General features: G+C 43.0%; 2 protein-coding genes across 2 annotated transcripts in view; both read left to right on the top strand.

The window, feature by feature from the left end:
• LOC134577283 (guanylate-binding protein 1-like) overlaps positions 1 to 18,000 on the top strand; it is a 326,911-nt gene that overhangs the window by 199,509 nt on the left and 109,402 nt on the right. The gene's annotated exons all lie outside the window — the stretch shown is intronic.
• Positions 1 to 18,000, top strand: part of LOC134577857 (guanylate-binding protein 1-like) — a 55,118-nt gene that overhangs the window by 32,071 nt on the left and 5,047 nt on the right. Inside the window, exon 7 of the mRNA XM_063436766.1 lies at positions 1,282 to 1,565. Coding sequence (XP_063292836.1) covers positions 1,282 to 1,565 — 284 coding nt within the window. The remainder of the gene's footprint in view (positions 1 to 1,281; positions 1,566 to 18,000) is intronic.

Below are 18,000 nucleotides of genomic sequence, written 5' to 3'. Positions count from 1 at the left end.
AAACTTCAGAGGCATGATCTAAACACTAAAACTAATTCATTAAGCTAAAGTTGTTTTGGTGACTATAGTGTTCCTTTAACATATTTAATAAAATCATACATATTTCTGATAATTATATATTTATTAAATATACAGAGATCTTATTACTGCTCCTCCGTTTTTCATTTCTATTGTTTACTTCTCACTTGATCTGTGAATATTTAGTGACAGTACACTAGCCATCAATCATCTTTTTTCCTACCAGTGCTCTCTTTTTTTGGTGTGGAGTTATGAATTACTAACCAAAATGAACAAGCTCTACCTTCGTGCTAATCATTTGGTTCATGACACTACATTTCAGCTTGGAGTTCAGGAACTTGACCAATCACCCGATCCTCCCAAATTTAGACTAATTGCAGTTCGAAATGATGCAAATCTCTAAATGTAATCTGTGCCAATGGCAGGTGCTGATCACATACTCCTTTGAATAATAGTGGTGATTTCTAGAAAAGGAAGATCTTCTGATATTCTTACTGGTCCATGAACTGGCAGAGCACTCCATTTGGGCTTCAGTCCAGGCAGCATAAATGTGTTGGACTGACTTGAAACCTTACTACAAGTGGACACTGTTCATGTTGGATTAGAAAAAAAGTTTTAAAAGTGATAGAAAGATCAAATTACTAAGTAAATATCCCTGTGAAAGAAAGTGAGTTATTGCTCATGCTGGTTCAAATACTCCTCAATCGTTTCAGCTATATTGGTCAAACTAGAAAGAAATAGATATATTACTTGCATTAGGTTACAGCTGTTTTGAAGGACCACTATAGGCACAGCATAATGAAGTGGTCTGGGTGCCAGGTCCATCTAGGATTAACCCTTTTTTCTATAAACATAGCAGTTTCAGAGAAACTGCTATGTTTACACTAGGGTTAATCCAGCCTCCAGTGGCTGTCTCATTGATTTTCACAGTGAGAAGACGCCAGCGTCCATAGGAAAGCATTGATAATACTTTCCTATGAGACTGGCTGAATGCGCGCGCTGCTCTTGCTCTGCATGCGCATTCAGCTGGTGATGGAAGAAGAGGGAGGAGAGGAGGAGGAGAGCTCCCCGCCCGGCGCTGGAGAAATAGGTAAGTTTAACCCCTTCCACCCCCTAGAGCCTGGCAGGAGGGGAACCCTGAGGGTGGGGGCACTCTCAGGGCACTATAGTGCCAGGAAAACGAGTATGTTTTCCTGGCACTATAGTGGTCCTTTAACAAAATTAATGTGAGAATTAATTCCTACTTCTCATTCTTTGTCTCAGTGCTTGGAAACCTTGCCAGAACATACGTGGAAACAATACATAGCGGGTCTATACCATGCATGGAGAGTGCTGTTGTTGTTCTTGCTAAAATGGAGAATGATGAAGCTCGGAAGGATGCTGTAAGCACTTATAGAGCTATGATGAAGTCAAATGAAGAAAGTTTTCCAACAGAAACACAGGACGAGTTATTGGATATGCACAGGATATGTGAGCAGGTGGCTCTGGGAGTGTTTCTGGGTAGTTCTTTTCAGGATAAAGATCAAAAATACCTACAAGAGCTTAAGGTTGGTCACTCTATATTGTAATAAGAATGAAATGTGTGTGTTTAGACATTAATAGTGTAAGGTGTACACTTTATATTATTACTGTCTTTAGTTAAGTGTGTGAGCTAGTGCAGTGTTCACCATCCCACTCCTCATGGACCACCAACAATCCAGGATTTATGTATTTCCCTGTTTTATTCCAATGGAGATACTGACAAAATCTGGACTGTTGGTGGTCCATGAGGACTGGGTTGGAGAACATTGAGCTATTGGACATATTTATATTTAAATAATCTTATCAGCCACAAAAAACACCTGCCCAATATCGTGTAGGTCCTGCTTGTACTGCCAAAACAGCTCTGATGCATTGAAGCATGGGCTATATAAGAGTTCTGAATGTGTCCTGTGGTATTTGGCACCATCTACATTACAGTAGATCCTTCAAGTCCTGCAATTTGCGAGGTAGGGCCTCCATAGATCCAATGTGTTGTTCTAGCACATCCCACAGATGATTAGTTGGATTGAGATCTAGGGAACTTAGAGGTCAAGGCAACACCTTGAACTCTTTGTCATGTTCCTCAAACCATTCCTGAACAAGGCAACCATCTTCAATTGCTCCATGGTCCAGTTCTGACGCTCAGATTTTATTAAAGGCGCCTTCAGTGGTGGACAGGGGTCATCGTGGGCACTCTCACTGGTCTGCAGCTACGTAGCCCCATACACAGCAAATTGCGATGCACTGTGTGTTCTGACACCTATCTATCATGGCACACATTACATTTTTCAGCAATTTGAGCTACAGTAACTCTACTGTGTGATCAGACCAGACAAGTTAGTCTTCGCTCCCCATGTGCATCAATGAACCTTGGTCTGTTCACTTGCTTCCTAATATATCCCACCCCTTGACAGGTGCCAGTTAAACAGAATGTCCTGCCTATATACTATAAATACACAGGCAGGTGAGGAGATAAATAATAAAAGTATGACTATTGCATGGTATACATGATTTGATTTTACAAGTGTGCTAGTTACTTGTAGAACCTCAATAAATAATTTTTTTTTGTTGAGTTTTGTTTCAATGCTCCACAGAACATAACAAAACATCTGTGGTATATTTATATGAATTTGAGTATAGTGAGCCAACTTTTCTTGAGCTTTTGTGTCAGTAGTGTATGTCTTGCTGTTCTAGCATGGAAAACGTCTGCTTTTAGTATGCGCCTTACTGTGCTCACTGAAACCTCAGTGCCTATTGCCACTAATTCCTACAAAATATAGGTTGCGCCAATATAAAGTCTAATTAGTCCACAATTGCTGGAGTCTGAAGTCCATCCAGACTTCAAATGTTGGGAGTTTATGACATAAACGTAGAAGATAACCAGTGATGGCACAAAGTGTATGGAACTAGGTGCAGGGCATACAACAATAATGTATATGGTATAACACTCACATTTGAGAGAGCTAGAAGACAAGCTCTGAGTTTAGCAGCATGCAGCGGTACAATCCCCACTGATGGATATGTATATCTGGGGGCTGGTCCTTCAAAGTGTGGTATGATATATAAAAGAAAACAATGGCAAACAATTGTGCTCACTGTAATCAATATAATCATGGTTGCAAAAGTAAGAATATTCTACTCACATGTCTTAGATCAGTAGATCCTGCTCGGATGGTTGCACTTTGGTGGTATAATCACCACCAGGGATATAATGTTAAGTAGATTCTTCAAGGAGTAATATACAAAGTTTCATTATTCGGTGTATTTTTTAGTGCCAGGATCAGAAGAAGATAAAAAAATAAATAAAAGCAACTAAAAGCATAAAAAGTGTACTTCTGGTTCAAGAATTCACCTGTAACCTCGATCTCATGCTGACTGACTCCTGTCACACCAAGCCAGCAATTACTATTACTTACCGCTACTACCGAGGTCAGCCACTCGCTTCAGAATTCCACAGCCACTCCATGGCCCCTCCGGCAATCGGTATCCAGCTACGAGCTCAGGAGTCCGCATCCGCCGGGGTACAGCGCGTTCCCCTGCCGCTCCTCCAAGACCACCTCGGTCAGACTCCGTTGACCCATTATTTCACGACTACTACTTTCCGGGTCCAGAATCCAACAAACAGTGAGTCTTCCCAAACATGTAAAACACACGTACGCTGGGTTTCATCCCTGGTGATGCTCTGCCAGGCCTCTACTGCAACTGTCTTCAGTTCCTGCTTGTTCTTGGGACATTTTCCCTTTAGTTTTGTCTTCATCAAGTGAAATGCATGCTCAATCGGATTCAGGTCAGGTGATTGACTTGGCCATTGCATAACATTCCACTTCTTTCCCTTAAAAAACTAATTGGTTGCTTTTGCAGTATGCTTCGGGTCATTGTCCATCTGCACTGTGAAGTGCCGTCCAATGAGTTCTGAAGCATTTGGCTGAATATGAGCAGATAATATTGCCCGAAAACATTTCAGAATTCATCCTGCTGCTTTTGTCAGCAGTCACATCATCAATAAATACAAGAGAACCAGTTCCATTGGCAGCCATACATGCCCACGCCATGACACTACCACCACCATACTTCACTGATGAGGTGGTATGCTTTGGATCATAAGCAGTTCCTTTTCTTCTACATAGTCTTCTCTTCCCATCACTCTGGTACAAGTTGATCTTGGTCTCATCTGTCCGTAGGATGTTGTTCCAGAACTGTGAAGGCTTTTTTAGATGTTGTTTGGCAAACTCTAATCTGGCCTTCCTGTTTTTGAGAACTAACACTCAAGAAACACTACTGGACACTTAGAATTTCTTACACACCTCCATCCAAACAATCATACACATTCAAGTTCCTGGGACTACCTACGAGCATCTGATGAGAACATCTACATAACTGGTAATTATGCTGGTTTTATTTAATTAATCTAAATTAATTAAAATTTACTAATAGCATGATATATGACTGGATAAATCACGGTCAGATTTCAATATTTAGAAATCTTAGTTAACTAAAGAATATATAGTTATAAACATTCCATTCTGCAGGTGGAATTAAGAATAATTATATATAAATGTGATATTATCACGTGTTAGCATACCGCTGTTTTTATCCAGGTGAATTGATTTGCTCTAAAATAAGATAAGATATCTTTTTAGGCAAATTAAAATTCGGCTTTTGTAAAAATCTGGTAGATTATTGTTATTGGATGGTTCCAGGAAATGATTAATGAGTTGATTTGAATGTTATTTTAATTGAAAATTACATGAGAATAGGATTTTATATGCCTAGGAGGATCTAGCCAGCATTGAAAGGGTTATTCAGTTATTCTAACTGTTAGCCAAGGTTTTATGACTTTTCGCTGTGATTGTGTGAAATTTAGCTGTCTGTGAAGTACCCTCATAAATCTAAAGTCTTGACAGTTGATGCTGTTAGCCATCGGAATGTGCCATTCCATTGTATTGCATACTTATGTTATACTAAATATTCACTGATTATTATCGAGCATGTTACATATTATTATTATTTTATTTGTCACAATAAATGATATCTATTTTTATAACAAATTGTGATTTTATTTGTATGGAATACATTTTACTTACATGATACCGATCGCTAAGATCTAAGAGAATTGAAATAGTGGGCAATTCTCGACTGTTTACTATTATCATCCCATAAATATCCCCACAGTGTCTGCCAGTGTGTGTCTGTCAGTAACTGAGTGTCATGAGGTGGCACCGCTGCTTACAGTCAGCTATACTCGACCCCCTCAATATTGACAAATTATTCAAAAAGGAATTAAACAATGCGTTCATACTGGGACCTTTTACTCAGCCACCTTTTTCTTGTTGGCATACCAACCCAATAGGTATTGCCATGGGAAAATTCTCAAATAAAAAATGTCTCATTATCGATTTTATCAGCTCCACATTCTTTGTCTACGCCAAGTCTTAACTCTTTGATCCGATCTCAGGAGTTTTCATTCCACAATGTCACAGTAAACAACGCCATACATGCCATCTTAAAGGCTGGTGTAGTTGCTTGGTTGGGCAAGACTGACATATCCAATGCTTTCAAGCTTTTACCTACACACCCGTCCCTATGGCATGTGCATGATATAAAGTGGAGAAACAAATCCTACTTTGCCACACGTTTAATATTTGGTGCTAAAAGCAGCCCAAAACTTTTTGACGTATTTGCGGACATCTATGCAACTGTCCATCAGTGTGACAGACCTTCTGTCTTGGATCTATAAAACTGTGAAAAGACCGTTCGTTTGAACCATTCGTGTAAACTGCATAGCCTTCTGTTATATTAAAAACCATTAGAAATACAAATTTTCTACCGAACGACTGACCACCCAGAACAGGAGTGTGGCACTCATTAACCTCCCTGACTCATGTAACATCTCTAAAACCGCGAACACCTCAACATTCTAATGGCTGTATATGGTGGTTGGCGTTTGTCTGTGCGAACACGTGGCGGTGGCCATTTTGTTTAGTCGAACACACTCAGCGGTGTTTGGGCGTCAAACGCGTGGAACTATTTTCGGCTACCTTTTCCATGAACACCGCTGAAACTTCTACCTTCCGTGCACTCGGCTAAAATCATACGAACAGAGCGCTATTTTTAGGGAATAAACTCTCAAACGAGCTGCATCCAATGAAAGTAAGCACGAACCGATCCGTTTGTGCAATTTGTACTTTATGTGAAAGGAAAGCTAGACCGAATCTGTGGAGCTCTTTTGGGCAGGAAAAGCTGCGTGCGGTTGGTCAAAGAGACTTTATCCTATCTCCCGAACCACTGAACCGATTCAAGCAATTTTTGAATATGTTTGTCCCCTAGTTATGCTGGTTATGAAGATATACATTTTATTAAGATCAGATGTATAATCGCAAAGTTATAAAAAGTGTAGAAAAAGTATATTTTTTAGCTTGGAGATAATTGCGTTGATACAGTAATTAACTCAATTATCTCCCAAGCAAGGGGGAGGATTTTACTGTAGCAAGTGGGAGTGTTTATCTATGTGCCTGTACTTGATTGGTTGTAAAGTTTGCAGTTTCAGTTCCCCACAAGGTCCACGTGGGTGGTAACCTTGTGGGAAAATTTGTATAAAAGAAGCAATAAAGTCTCAGTGCACTCAGTTCTACTTCACCCTCAATCTAGAGTCTTGTCTCTTATTGGGGGTAACCAGCTTTACAGCTATTCACACTAGCTCTTTTAAGGGCTTCATCACCTGGATGACTACTGGATGCTGAGAATACCCCTCACTCATCGGGAGAAGGACACTCTCCAGCGATAAAACCCCCTCTACCCACCGGGGTAGCCGCTACAATCAGTAATCCACTACTTAGATGACTTTCTTACAATTGAAGTCCCACATTCCACACCTATGTAACGGATCACCTGGCACCCCGACCGGGCACCTCCGTTAATGGATGCTCCTAGTGCTTCCTGAGGACTCCAAGCACTCTGGCAGACACCATAATCACCGAATCCGAGAAACCTTTAAATTCTCCCAAGCGTATGAATGCTGTAGACCATTGAATAGGAACCATACGAATAGGCTTGTACTCCTAGCAGTCAACTGGAACAGCATACAATAAATCCTTCCCCCAATAATGAGACGACACATCACTTTGAGGGTAAAACAGGAACTCTGGACTGGCTCATCCAGCCTGGCTTTTATTTCCAACTCACACATACAGGCCACACCCAGGGGGAGGCATAAAAGAACCAATGACATAGATGTTACCTCCCACACATCCCCTCCCCTTAGTGTGACACATAATCCCATTATGCATACAGTGTAAAATATACTTTTACACAACTTTCATAACTTTAAAACCATACATCACATTCACATAAAAATACATATTCACAATCAATCCATTCAGGGGAACAACATATTAAAAAATGGCATGAATCCGACCAGGGGTTCAAAAGTTACTAAAAGTATCTTTTGTTCCTTTCTGGCTGGCAGAAAAACATCCCCACAATGCACCCTGGTTTCCTCCCTTCTGCCCTGGAGTTAATTGGAGAAGTAATCCAATTACCCAGGACTAAAGGCAGACTCCATTAACCACATGGTTGCAAAACGACATAAAACACTTTAAAATACATAAAGTCACATTTACACATAACACACAGACATTTCACCTATCCCCAGATAGCTGGGATCTGCACGCACAAAACTACCGAATAGCGCGCAGATCCTACTCACACAGTACAATTGCCATGGAGCTAAAGTCTTTCCCATAGTCTTTCATTATATGAATAGGCTCCATGGTATTGCTATCTGGGGTATCACATTCCCATAAAGTCTGGTCCATAGTCCAAAGGCAAGAGGCGGGCAATCAGCCCCCTCCAAGGACACGTGGCGAGGTCGGTTTCGCCACAACCTACTAGTATCAGCAAAATAGTGGCACTTTTCTCATCCTTAGGAGTTCCGCTATCACTAGACAAAACAGTAGGACGTTATTAGTGTTAGTTTTTCTAGGGATTCAACTAGATAACATTAAGCTACCGTCCAGTTTGCCTATAGAGAAAGTACTAAAGATTAGAGAGTCTGTGGAATCTTTTTTTTTTTTTTTTAATTCTTTATTTTTGTAGTGCATAATCTCGTGACAGTTGTGAGGTACCCCAAAGGCAATCCTCCAACGCGTTATATAGATATTTGAACATAGAGGTACATGAGAAAACTAGCACAATTTTTGTTTAAGGGTAGTTAAAATAATAAACAGTCAAAGGTCTAACAGCTAATTCTGGCTCATGGCTGGAGGAAACATCGCTGGTTTTAAACATCGAAGAGGTTTATAATACTCTGATAAACTATAGTGGGTAAGTATGTATATTAACACAGGCTAGGTATGACAGTTTCAACAGAGTAATTGGTGAGTTCTATTAGTTAGGTTTGTATTAGCTGACTTATGCGGTTATGCATTTCTCTGGACTGCCTGAGCTATACATAAGCAGTTGCCATTTTATGCTATACTTTAGCTGGATTATGGGTGACTTAAAATTAAACAAAACATAATTGACGAACACTAAAACAGCGTCACCCATAATGATTAGATTTGCCACTGGCCGGGTATATGGGAAGCAATATCAAGCATTCTCTATCAGCCTTAGGCAGTGGCGTACATACCAGGGTCGCGGCTGCGACCGGGCCCGGCCCACCAGGGGGCCCGGCCGCCCCTGCGACCCGGTATGTACCCACTGGGCCAGCCTCTTCTCCTGGGGGGCCCTAGAGCCGGCCACCTCCGGGCCCCCCGAGGCTGGCCCTGCTTACACCCGGCTGGCCGGTCCTGCGGGCGCGCGAGGGAGCACTCTCCCCTGACTGCTTCCTCTTCAGCTCCCTCGCGCGCCGCGTACTGATACCGGCGCCGGAAGATTACGTCATCTTCCGGCGCCGGCATCCCTACGCGGTGCGCGAGGGAGCACTCTCCCCTGAGTGCTTCCTCTTCAGCTCCCTCGCGCACCGCGTAGGGATGCCGGCGCCGGAAGATGACGTAATCTTCCGGCGCCGGTATCAGTACGCGGCGCGCGAGGGAGCTGAAGAGGAAGCACTCAGGGGAGAGTGCTCCCTCGCGCGCCCGCCAGCCTGACTGCCCGCTGGGTGACCGGACCCCCAGGAGCCCAGCAGCACCACTGGACCCCAGGGAATCCCCTCAGCACTCCAAAAGGTAAGGAGGCTGGGGGGATTAAATACAAAAAAACGTTAGTGTGAGTGTGTGTGTGTGTGTGTGTGTGTGTGTTAGTGTGAGTGTGTGTGTTAGTGTTTGTGTCTGCTAGTGAGTGTCAGTGAGTGTGTTACTGTGTGTGTCTGTTACTGTGTGTGTTTGTGTGTGTGTTAGAGTGTGTGTGTCTGCTAGTGTCAGTGAGTGAGTGTGTGTCTGCTAGTGAGTGTCAGTGATTGTGTTACTGTGTGTGTCTGTTACTGAGTGTGTTTGTGTGTGTGTTAGTGAGTCTGTTTGATGTCTGTTAGTGAGTGTGTGTTTGTCAGTGAGAGTGTATGTTTTGTAAGTGAGTGTGTATGTATGTCTGTCGCTGAGTGTGTCTCTGTCAGTAAATGTGTGTGTCTGTTAGCTAGTGTGTATGCGTCTGTTCGTGAGAGTGTGTGTGTGTCTTCAGCACTTACCTTTCTCCAGCGCCGGACTCCCTTGGCGCAGGGGAACCCTCCGCCTCTCAGCTCCGAATGCGCATGCGCGGCAAGAGCCGCGCACGCATTCAAACCGCCCATAGGAAAGCATTACTCAATGCTTTTCTATGGACGTTCAGTGTCTTAGAATCGCGGAAGCGCCTCTAGCGGCTGTCAGTGAGACAGCCACTAGAGGCTGGATTAACCCTCAGTGAAACATAGCAGTTTCTCTGAAACTGCTATGTTTTCAGCTGCAGGGTTAAAACCAGAGGGACCTGACACCCAAACCACTTCATTGAGCTGATGTGATCTGGGTGTCTGTAGTGGTCCTTTAAGTGTGTGCATCTGTATGCACTGGCGTACATACCGCGGTCGCAGGGTTCGCAGCCCTGCAACCCCTGCGACCAGGAGCCCGCCGCAATGTGTTGCGGCCCCGGTCCGCCAGAGTAAGCGCGGGGGGTTGGGGGGGGCCCACGGATCAATTTTCGCACCGGGGCCCCATGGGTCATGTGTACGCCACTGGCCTTAGGGTATGTTACAGCCCCGGGTCATGCATTTATCCTATACCGGTCGGCAGGTTGCTCAGGGTGTGGGTCCTAGGGGAGTCCCAGCCTTCTGTGGTCGGAGCGTTGTGGGGGATGTGCCTCCCGCCCCAGGCCGGGTTGCAGGCCCGCATTTTGGATCCACGGTCTTGGTGCCTCAAAGAGTCCAAATCCTGCCCTTCGTGAGGGGGACAGGCGGACCTGATGTCATGTCTCTGCTGGATGCGGGCGGTGCTCTGTCCGTGTGGGTGATGCGCCGGGGTCTCCCCCTCTGCGGCCTGCGGCCTAGGTTTGCCAGGATGTGGCCTGCTTAGGTGGGCCAGGATGTGGCCTGCTTCGCGCGTGCTTTGATAGAGTGGCCAGAGGCTTCCCGCCATCTCCTCCACCCATTCTGCATCTGTACTCCTGTGTGTTGTGTGAGGGTGCAGCATACCCCTGTCTTGCCTCTTGGGTTGCACATAATCGCTGACCGGGTACATGCAGGGGTCTGTAGATGTGGTCGTGCTGCCGCTTCCTGTGTCGCATGGTCTGTGCTCCACAGACTCCTGAGGCCGCCGCCATCTTGGCTGAGGGAGTCTCGGGATTTTCTGTCTCAGGGTTTGAGGCTCATTGGTGCAGCCGGCCAGCCAGTGTGGACCGGGATATCCCACACCGGTCCAAAGGGGGGGGTATGGAGCTGAGGCTTGCCCTGTGGACGCCCAGTGCCACACAGTACAGGCAAGCGGCCGTCTTGCCTGTCCGACGGGCTCACCAGGCCTCACTCGCCTCTCCAGCGTTTGCAGAGGGAGCCGCTTCCAGAAACTTGTCGCTTGTTTCAGTAGGTTGCTGACGCAGGTATGTCACACATTAAGGGCCACGGGGCAATCTGGAACTCCTGCAGGGCGCTTACAATACGGTTAGTTACCGGAGCTTCCCGAAAGTGCTGCCAGTCGCCATGCTGCCCAGGCCCCGCCCCCTGGGGAATCTTTTATATACCAGGTCTGAGCTTCAGTCCTTACTTGATACTTTGAACTTCGCCATGAGCATTAGGGATGTGCATGGGCAAAAAATTTGGTTCAGTTCAGTTCTTGGGACTTTGACAATTCGGGACGTTGGCAATTCAGCACTTCGTTTCGGCACTTCCGAAATTCGCGACTTCGGCACTTCGGACATTCGTAAGCATCCCTCTTTGCCACCACAACCACTTGCACATCTGTAGGGCTCCCTAACCCTAACCCCTAACCCTAACCCTACCACTAGGTTAAGGGTAGGGTTAGGGGTGAGGTTAGGTTCCTGGACTGCCACCACAAGCACTTACACATCTATAGGGCTACTATGGCCACAAATTAGCGTATTGGTCTAGATTCCTGGACTTTGGCAATTTGGGACTTCGGCAATTCAGCACTTTGGTTCAGCACTTCCGAAATTCGGGACTTCGGCACTTCGGACATTCATAAGCATCCCTCTCTTGCCACCACAACCACTTACACATCTGCAGAGCTCCCTAACCCTAATCCTACTCCTAACCCTACCCCTAAGGAGAGGGGTAGGATTAGGGTTAGGGGTAGGGTTAGGATCCTGGACTGACACCACAACCACTTACACATCTATAGGGCTACCATGGCCAGGAATTGGCTTATTGGTCTAGATTCCTGTCATCATTTACGTAATTTTTCCTCCCTCTCTTGTTTTGCCACTTTTCAGAAATCCGAAGCACTTCGGCAATTCAGTTTGGCCCTTCCGAAATTCAGCACCTCGGCAATTCCATTCGGTTCGGTTCGACACTTCCGAAATTCACCACTTCGGCAATTTACATTTAGAACAAAACAAATTGCATGTGCCTAATGAGCATCATTCCACAAGGCTGGGCTTTTATTTTCCGACTCCTATGCCTATTTCCCCTTCTGACAACTGACAACAGTACTTTCATACTGGGCATACACGCCAAAGCTGATCTGAACATGTTGCTCAGGTTTCTGTCCAATTGGAACAGGAAAGATATGTTTTTCCCCCTGATCTTAGAACATTCCCCCATAATTTGGACTGATGCAGCAGCCCACATGGGTTTTGCAGCTATTTTCAGCAACTCCTGGTTCAGAGATTCATGGCCAGTCGAGACTCTTAGCCTACCCTCATTCCAAACAACCTCAGCCTTGTTAGAAATCTACCCTATAGTGGCGTGGGTACATCTGTGGGAGGGCAAAGCAGTCAAATGCTTCACAGACAAGAAGCAGCCAGCGACATCATAAATAAGGGCAGGTCCTCATCCCTTGTCATAATGAGACTTATCAGACGTCTCACATGGCTAGCTGCTACATAAATTTCCATATTACATGCATTCACATCTATGGAAGCACCAATAAAGCCGCTGACACTCTGTCTTGCTCTAAATTACACGATGGCAAACAAAATTCCAGTCATAACTCCCTCATTCCAAGACCTTATCTGCAATGACCCACCTTATGGCACATGGCAGATTCCTGGCTACCTCTGCCCTCTCTGTAAATACCATATGAGCATACAATAGGACATTTACCATTTACTCAAAATTTACGTCCGAATACAAAATTACAGATGTACATTCGCTGAATTTCATTTTACAACTTTTTGCTCAACACCATAAAACTTTACCTGACTACAACACCATATTTTAAGTGCCTATCCTAGTGTAAAATAGTTCATGTCTTCTTACCCAGTAAAGAACATTCTCGCAGGTATACAATGATTGGACAATTCCACAACAGCCAAAAGACAGCTCATAGACGGTCCCAAATTCCATTCAAACAAAACACAAACCTTACTATTAAGACAGCCGCTTACCCAGCATTTTACAGGTTCTTACGACCCAACACATTTACCATCAATAATATTACATACATTCAGGATCATCTTAAAATCTCAAGTCTAAACAAACACTCCGATCACTATGTTCTCTCGATTACCCATACCAAAACTAATCAATCAGGGCCACCAACCGAAATATGTTACTATCCTACAGGCAATAACTGGTGCCCGCTAAAACTGCTAGACCTGCATTGCTTATCACTCATTGGCCTAAATCCTAGTATGCCTTTACTTTTGCTACAAGTTAAACCACTCACTGCTGCAAAATGTATATCATATATCAGAACCCTTTTCACTAGACTGGGGCTTGACCCCCCCTGCCCTTACAGGACATTCATTCGGAATCTGTGCAGCATCAAGACACAACATCATTATTAAAAGAGTAGGTCGCTGGAAATCCGCAGCTTATTCTAGTAACATACCACAACCAGAACTAGAGTTGAGACAAGCCTTCTGGAGTCTTGCATTGTAAAAATATGTAATAAAGGTTATTTGATTCAACTTTTTGCCCTCTTTTTATTACAGGCCTACCCGATACTTTGGTTTCGGCACACCACAACCGACTTGTTCATACCTATAATTTCTCATATATACGGCTTTTGTCCAAGACTACAAAAAAAATAAAATATATATATATATATATATATATATATATATTAGACCAGACTCTGGCACTCAACCCCAAAAAGAGTATATAAAATGTATATTACCAGGGTGCCTCCAGGCCAATAGATAAAAAGGTGAGAATCAGGAGCACTCGCTTGGATTTTTCAAATGTGAATAAAGTGTTTAATCACAACTTCAGCATCAACGTTTCGACCCTTCAGGGTCTTTATCAAGATAGTGATAATGCACATAAAATACAAATATATACAAAATAGTAATTGGTTAACTTACCCCACCTGTGTGAAGTGATTCCGGAAGTAAAACTAGCCGGACGGAGTGTGTGTGTAGAAATGAGAACGTCCGCATCATGACGTTCATACGTGCGTGCGTGATGACGTGCATGCGTGCGTGCGGTAAAACGTGCCCCCCCGCGTGATGACGTCACCACGGGTAATGTACAACGTAACCATGGTAACCACACGATCCCCGTGTAGCTAACCATTTCAAGGAGGAACAAACTATTAAAAACCTGTACATAGTTAATGAGGGAGAGAGATATATAAGCATGCAAGAGCCACATCATGAACTGAAGCCAAATATTATACCTAAGGCATGCAAACCGAAATAAGTGTGGACATGAAGTGAATGTGTGCGATGTATTAAGCACAACATATGGAGAGTAAGTCCTAAGAAAATGAGACATAAACCAGAGTAAAACCATACAATACAAAGAATAGCAACAAGACCAAATAGGATATATGTGTAAATATGAGTGTGAAATGAGTGTGAGAAGTCTGAATAAGATGTATGTGTAAATATGAGAGTAAAATCTGATGTATATAAAAAAGTGAATAGGGTAAACACTACACTGAGAGTGAGAAAATGTGTACAAAAGCAAAAGAAAAAAAGAAAAAAAGAAGAAAGACAAGAGAAAAACAGAAAAAAAAAAAAAAATGAAAGTACACCAATACACACCAAAAAATCAGTGAATGTAGAATGACAACATAGGCCAACGTAAGAATGTATGCATCCCCAGAATAAATAATCCGTAGCTATAAACACATGGTCAACCTCACTATAAGCCTCATCTACATAAACAACTGTGGAGATAATGCTAACCCCCTGTCACTAAAATAGGGGATAACCCATATTAACAAAGTAACATGTCATATATCTCTGTTGTTGACCCTCACTACCCTCCTAAACCTACATACAATAGGAAAGAAGGAAAAAACAAAATTACAAATAAAAATAAAAATAAAAATACTACAAACCAGGACATGGCCGATAGAGATATATACAAAAAAAATTCGAGAAAATATACGTCCTAATCATTAACGTATATCGAGCCACGAGCCAGCGCCCACTGGCCCTAACGATAAACTCATCTAAATCTGAACTACAAACCAATACCTCATAGCGATAAGCACTAAATTAACTGATCTAAATCTAAACAGGAGAGAACAATGAAAATCTAGATAACCTAGCGAGTTTCCAAAAATGAAGAAAATGAGATATATTCATTCAGTCCCCTAGGTTGTAGGGTGTCCAATTGCTTAATCCAGAAGGTCTCTTTCTGGAGCAGTAATTTAGAACGGTCACCACCTCTCATAAGGGTTGGTATCACATCGATGGCAATAAATTTCAAGGTGGGTAGTCTATGATTGAATTCCAAGAAGTGCTTGGCCACCGGTTTGTCTGTTCTCCCATCTCTGTAGGCTGTCATAATTGATGACCGATGCCCCCTGATTCTATCTCGAAGCGTAAGGTCCGTCTTACCCACGTAACATAATCCACATGGGCACGAGATGAGATATATCACGTGGTCTGTCAGGCAAGAAATATAGTGCTTGATCTTATATCTAGTACCAGAGTGTGGATGTACAAACGTTGAGCCAGTTAACATGTGTCCACACGTGACACATCCCGTGCATCCTAGTGGGTTTAGTAGAAGTCAGATTTTCTCTTGGTAAGTCCGTCTTCATCAATAGATCCTTGAGACTTTTGTTAAATTACAGTCCATGATTGCAGATTACAGAATTACAGTCCATGATTGGCGTGATTAATAACGATGAATCCCCTGTGGAACTCACACTCAATTGGAGTACTGACAAGATACAATTTTTGGACGTGGAGGCTTCAGCCTGTATAAGAAACCATCTGACCGTAACACATTATTACACTCCACTAGCTTTCACCCTCATGCACTAAAGAAGTCTTTACCCATCTCCCAATTCCTCAGGGTACTGAGGAACAATTCTGATAGCACAAATTGTGACATACAAATTGAGATGATGCAACGAGCATTCCTGGAAAGGGGATATTACAAGGATACGTTGGAAAAAGCCCTTAAACGGGCCCGAGGGATTTATGATAAAGGTACTACCCGACACAATGTTCCACAAATCACGATCCCGATGAAATTTAATTCGGCTAGCGTTAAGATCTCACGAAGTATTAAAAAACGTTGGGAAATTCTATCCGCTGACAACTCTCTGAGTACCATCTTCTCCAATCCCCCTAGAATTGCTTACAGCAGGAACAAAAGTCTCAAGGATCTATTGATGAAGACGGACTTACCAAGAGAAAATCTGACTTCTACTAAACCCACTAGGATGGGGTGTTTTAGATGCACGGGATGTGTCACGTGTGGACACATGTTAACTGGCTCAACGTTTGTACATCCACACTCTGGTACTAGATATAAGATCAAGCACTATATTTCTTGCCTGACAGACCACGTGATATATCTCATCTCGTGCCCATGTGGATTATGTTACGTGGGTAAGACGGACCTTACGCTTCGAGATAGAATCAGGGGGCATCGGTCATCAATTATGACAGCCTACAGAGATGGGAGAACAGACAAACAGGTGGCCAAGCACTTCTTGGAATTCAATCATAGACTACCCACCTTGAAATTTATTGCCATCAATGTGATACCAACCCTTATGAGAGGTGGTGACCGTTCTAAATTACTGCTCCAGAAAGAGACCTTCTGGATTAAGCAATTGGACACCCTACAACCTAGGGGACTGAATGAATATATCTCATTTTCTTCATTTTTGGAAACTCGCTAGGTTATCTAGATTTTCATTGTTCTCTCCTGTTTAGATTTAGATCAGTTAATTTAGTGCTTATCGCTATGAGGTATTGGTTTGTAGTTCAGATTTAGATGAGTTTATCGTTAGGGCCAGTGGGCGCTGGCTCGTGGCTCGATATACGTTAATGATTAGGACGTATATTTTCTCGTATTTTTTTTGTATATATCTCTATCGGCCATGTCCTGGTTTGTAGTATTTTTATTTTTATTTGTATTTGTAATTTTGTTTTTTCCTTCTTTCCTATTGTATGTAGGCTTATGAGGGTAGTGAGGGTCAACAACAGAGATATATGACATGTTACTTTGTTAATATGGGTTATCCCCTATTTTAGTGACAAGGGGTTAGCATTATCTCCACAGTTGTTTATGTAGATGAGGCTTATAGTGAGGTTGACCATGTGTTTATAGCTACGGATTATTTATTCTGGGGATGCATACATTCTTACGCTGGCCTATGTTGTCATTCTACATTCACTGATTTTTTTGGTGTGTATTGGTGTACTTTTTTTTTCTGTTTTTCTCTTGTCTTTCTTCTTTTTTTCTTTTGCTTTTGTACACATTTTCTCACTCTCAGTGTAGTGTTTACCCTATTCACTTTTTTATATACATCAGATTTTACTCTCATATTTACACATACATATTATTCAGACTTCTCACACTCATTTCACACTCATATTTACACATATATCCTATTTGGTCTTGTTGCTATTCTTTGTATTGTATAGTTTTACTCTGGTTTATGTCTCATTTTCTTAGGACTTACTCTCCATATGTTGTGCTTAATACATCGCACACATTCACTTCATGTCCACACTTATTTCGGTTTGCATGCCTTAGGTATAATATTTGGCTTCAGTTCATGATGTGGCTCTTGCATGCTTATATATCTCTCTCCCTCATTAACTATGTACAGGTTTTTAATAGTTTGTTCCTCCTTGAAATGGTTAGCTACACGGGGATCGTGTGGTTACCATGGTTACGTTGTACATTACCCGTGGTGACGTCATCACGCGGGGGGGCACGTTTTACCGCACGCACGTCATCACGCACGCACGCATGCACGTCATCACGCACGCACGTATGAACGTCATGATGCGGACGTTCTCATTTCTACACACACACTCCGTCCGGCTAGTTTTACTTCCGGAATCACTTCACACAGGTGGGGTAAGTTAACCAATTACTATTTTGTATATATTTGTATTATATGTGCATTATCACTATCTTGATAAAGACACTGAAGGGTCGAAACGTTGATGCTGAAG

The sequence above is a fragment of the Pelobates fuscus genome, chromosome 11 (assembly GCF_036172605.1).
Source record: "Pelobates fuscus isolate aPelFus1 chromosome 11, aPelFus1.pri, whole genome shotgun sequence".
NCBI lineage: Eukaryota > Metazoa > Chordata > Amphibia > Anura > Pelobatidae > Pelobates > Pelobates fuscus.
Note: the sequence above shows the minus strand (reverse complement) of the source record. Positions and strands in the feature narration are given on the sequence as shown.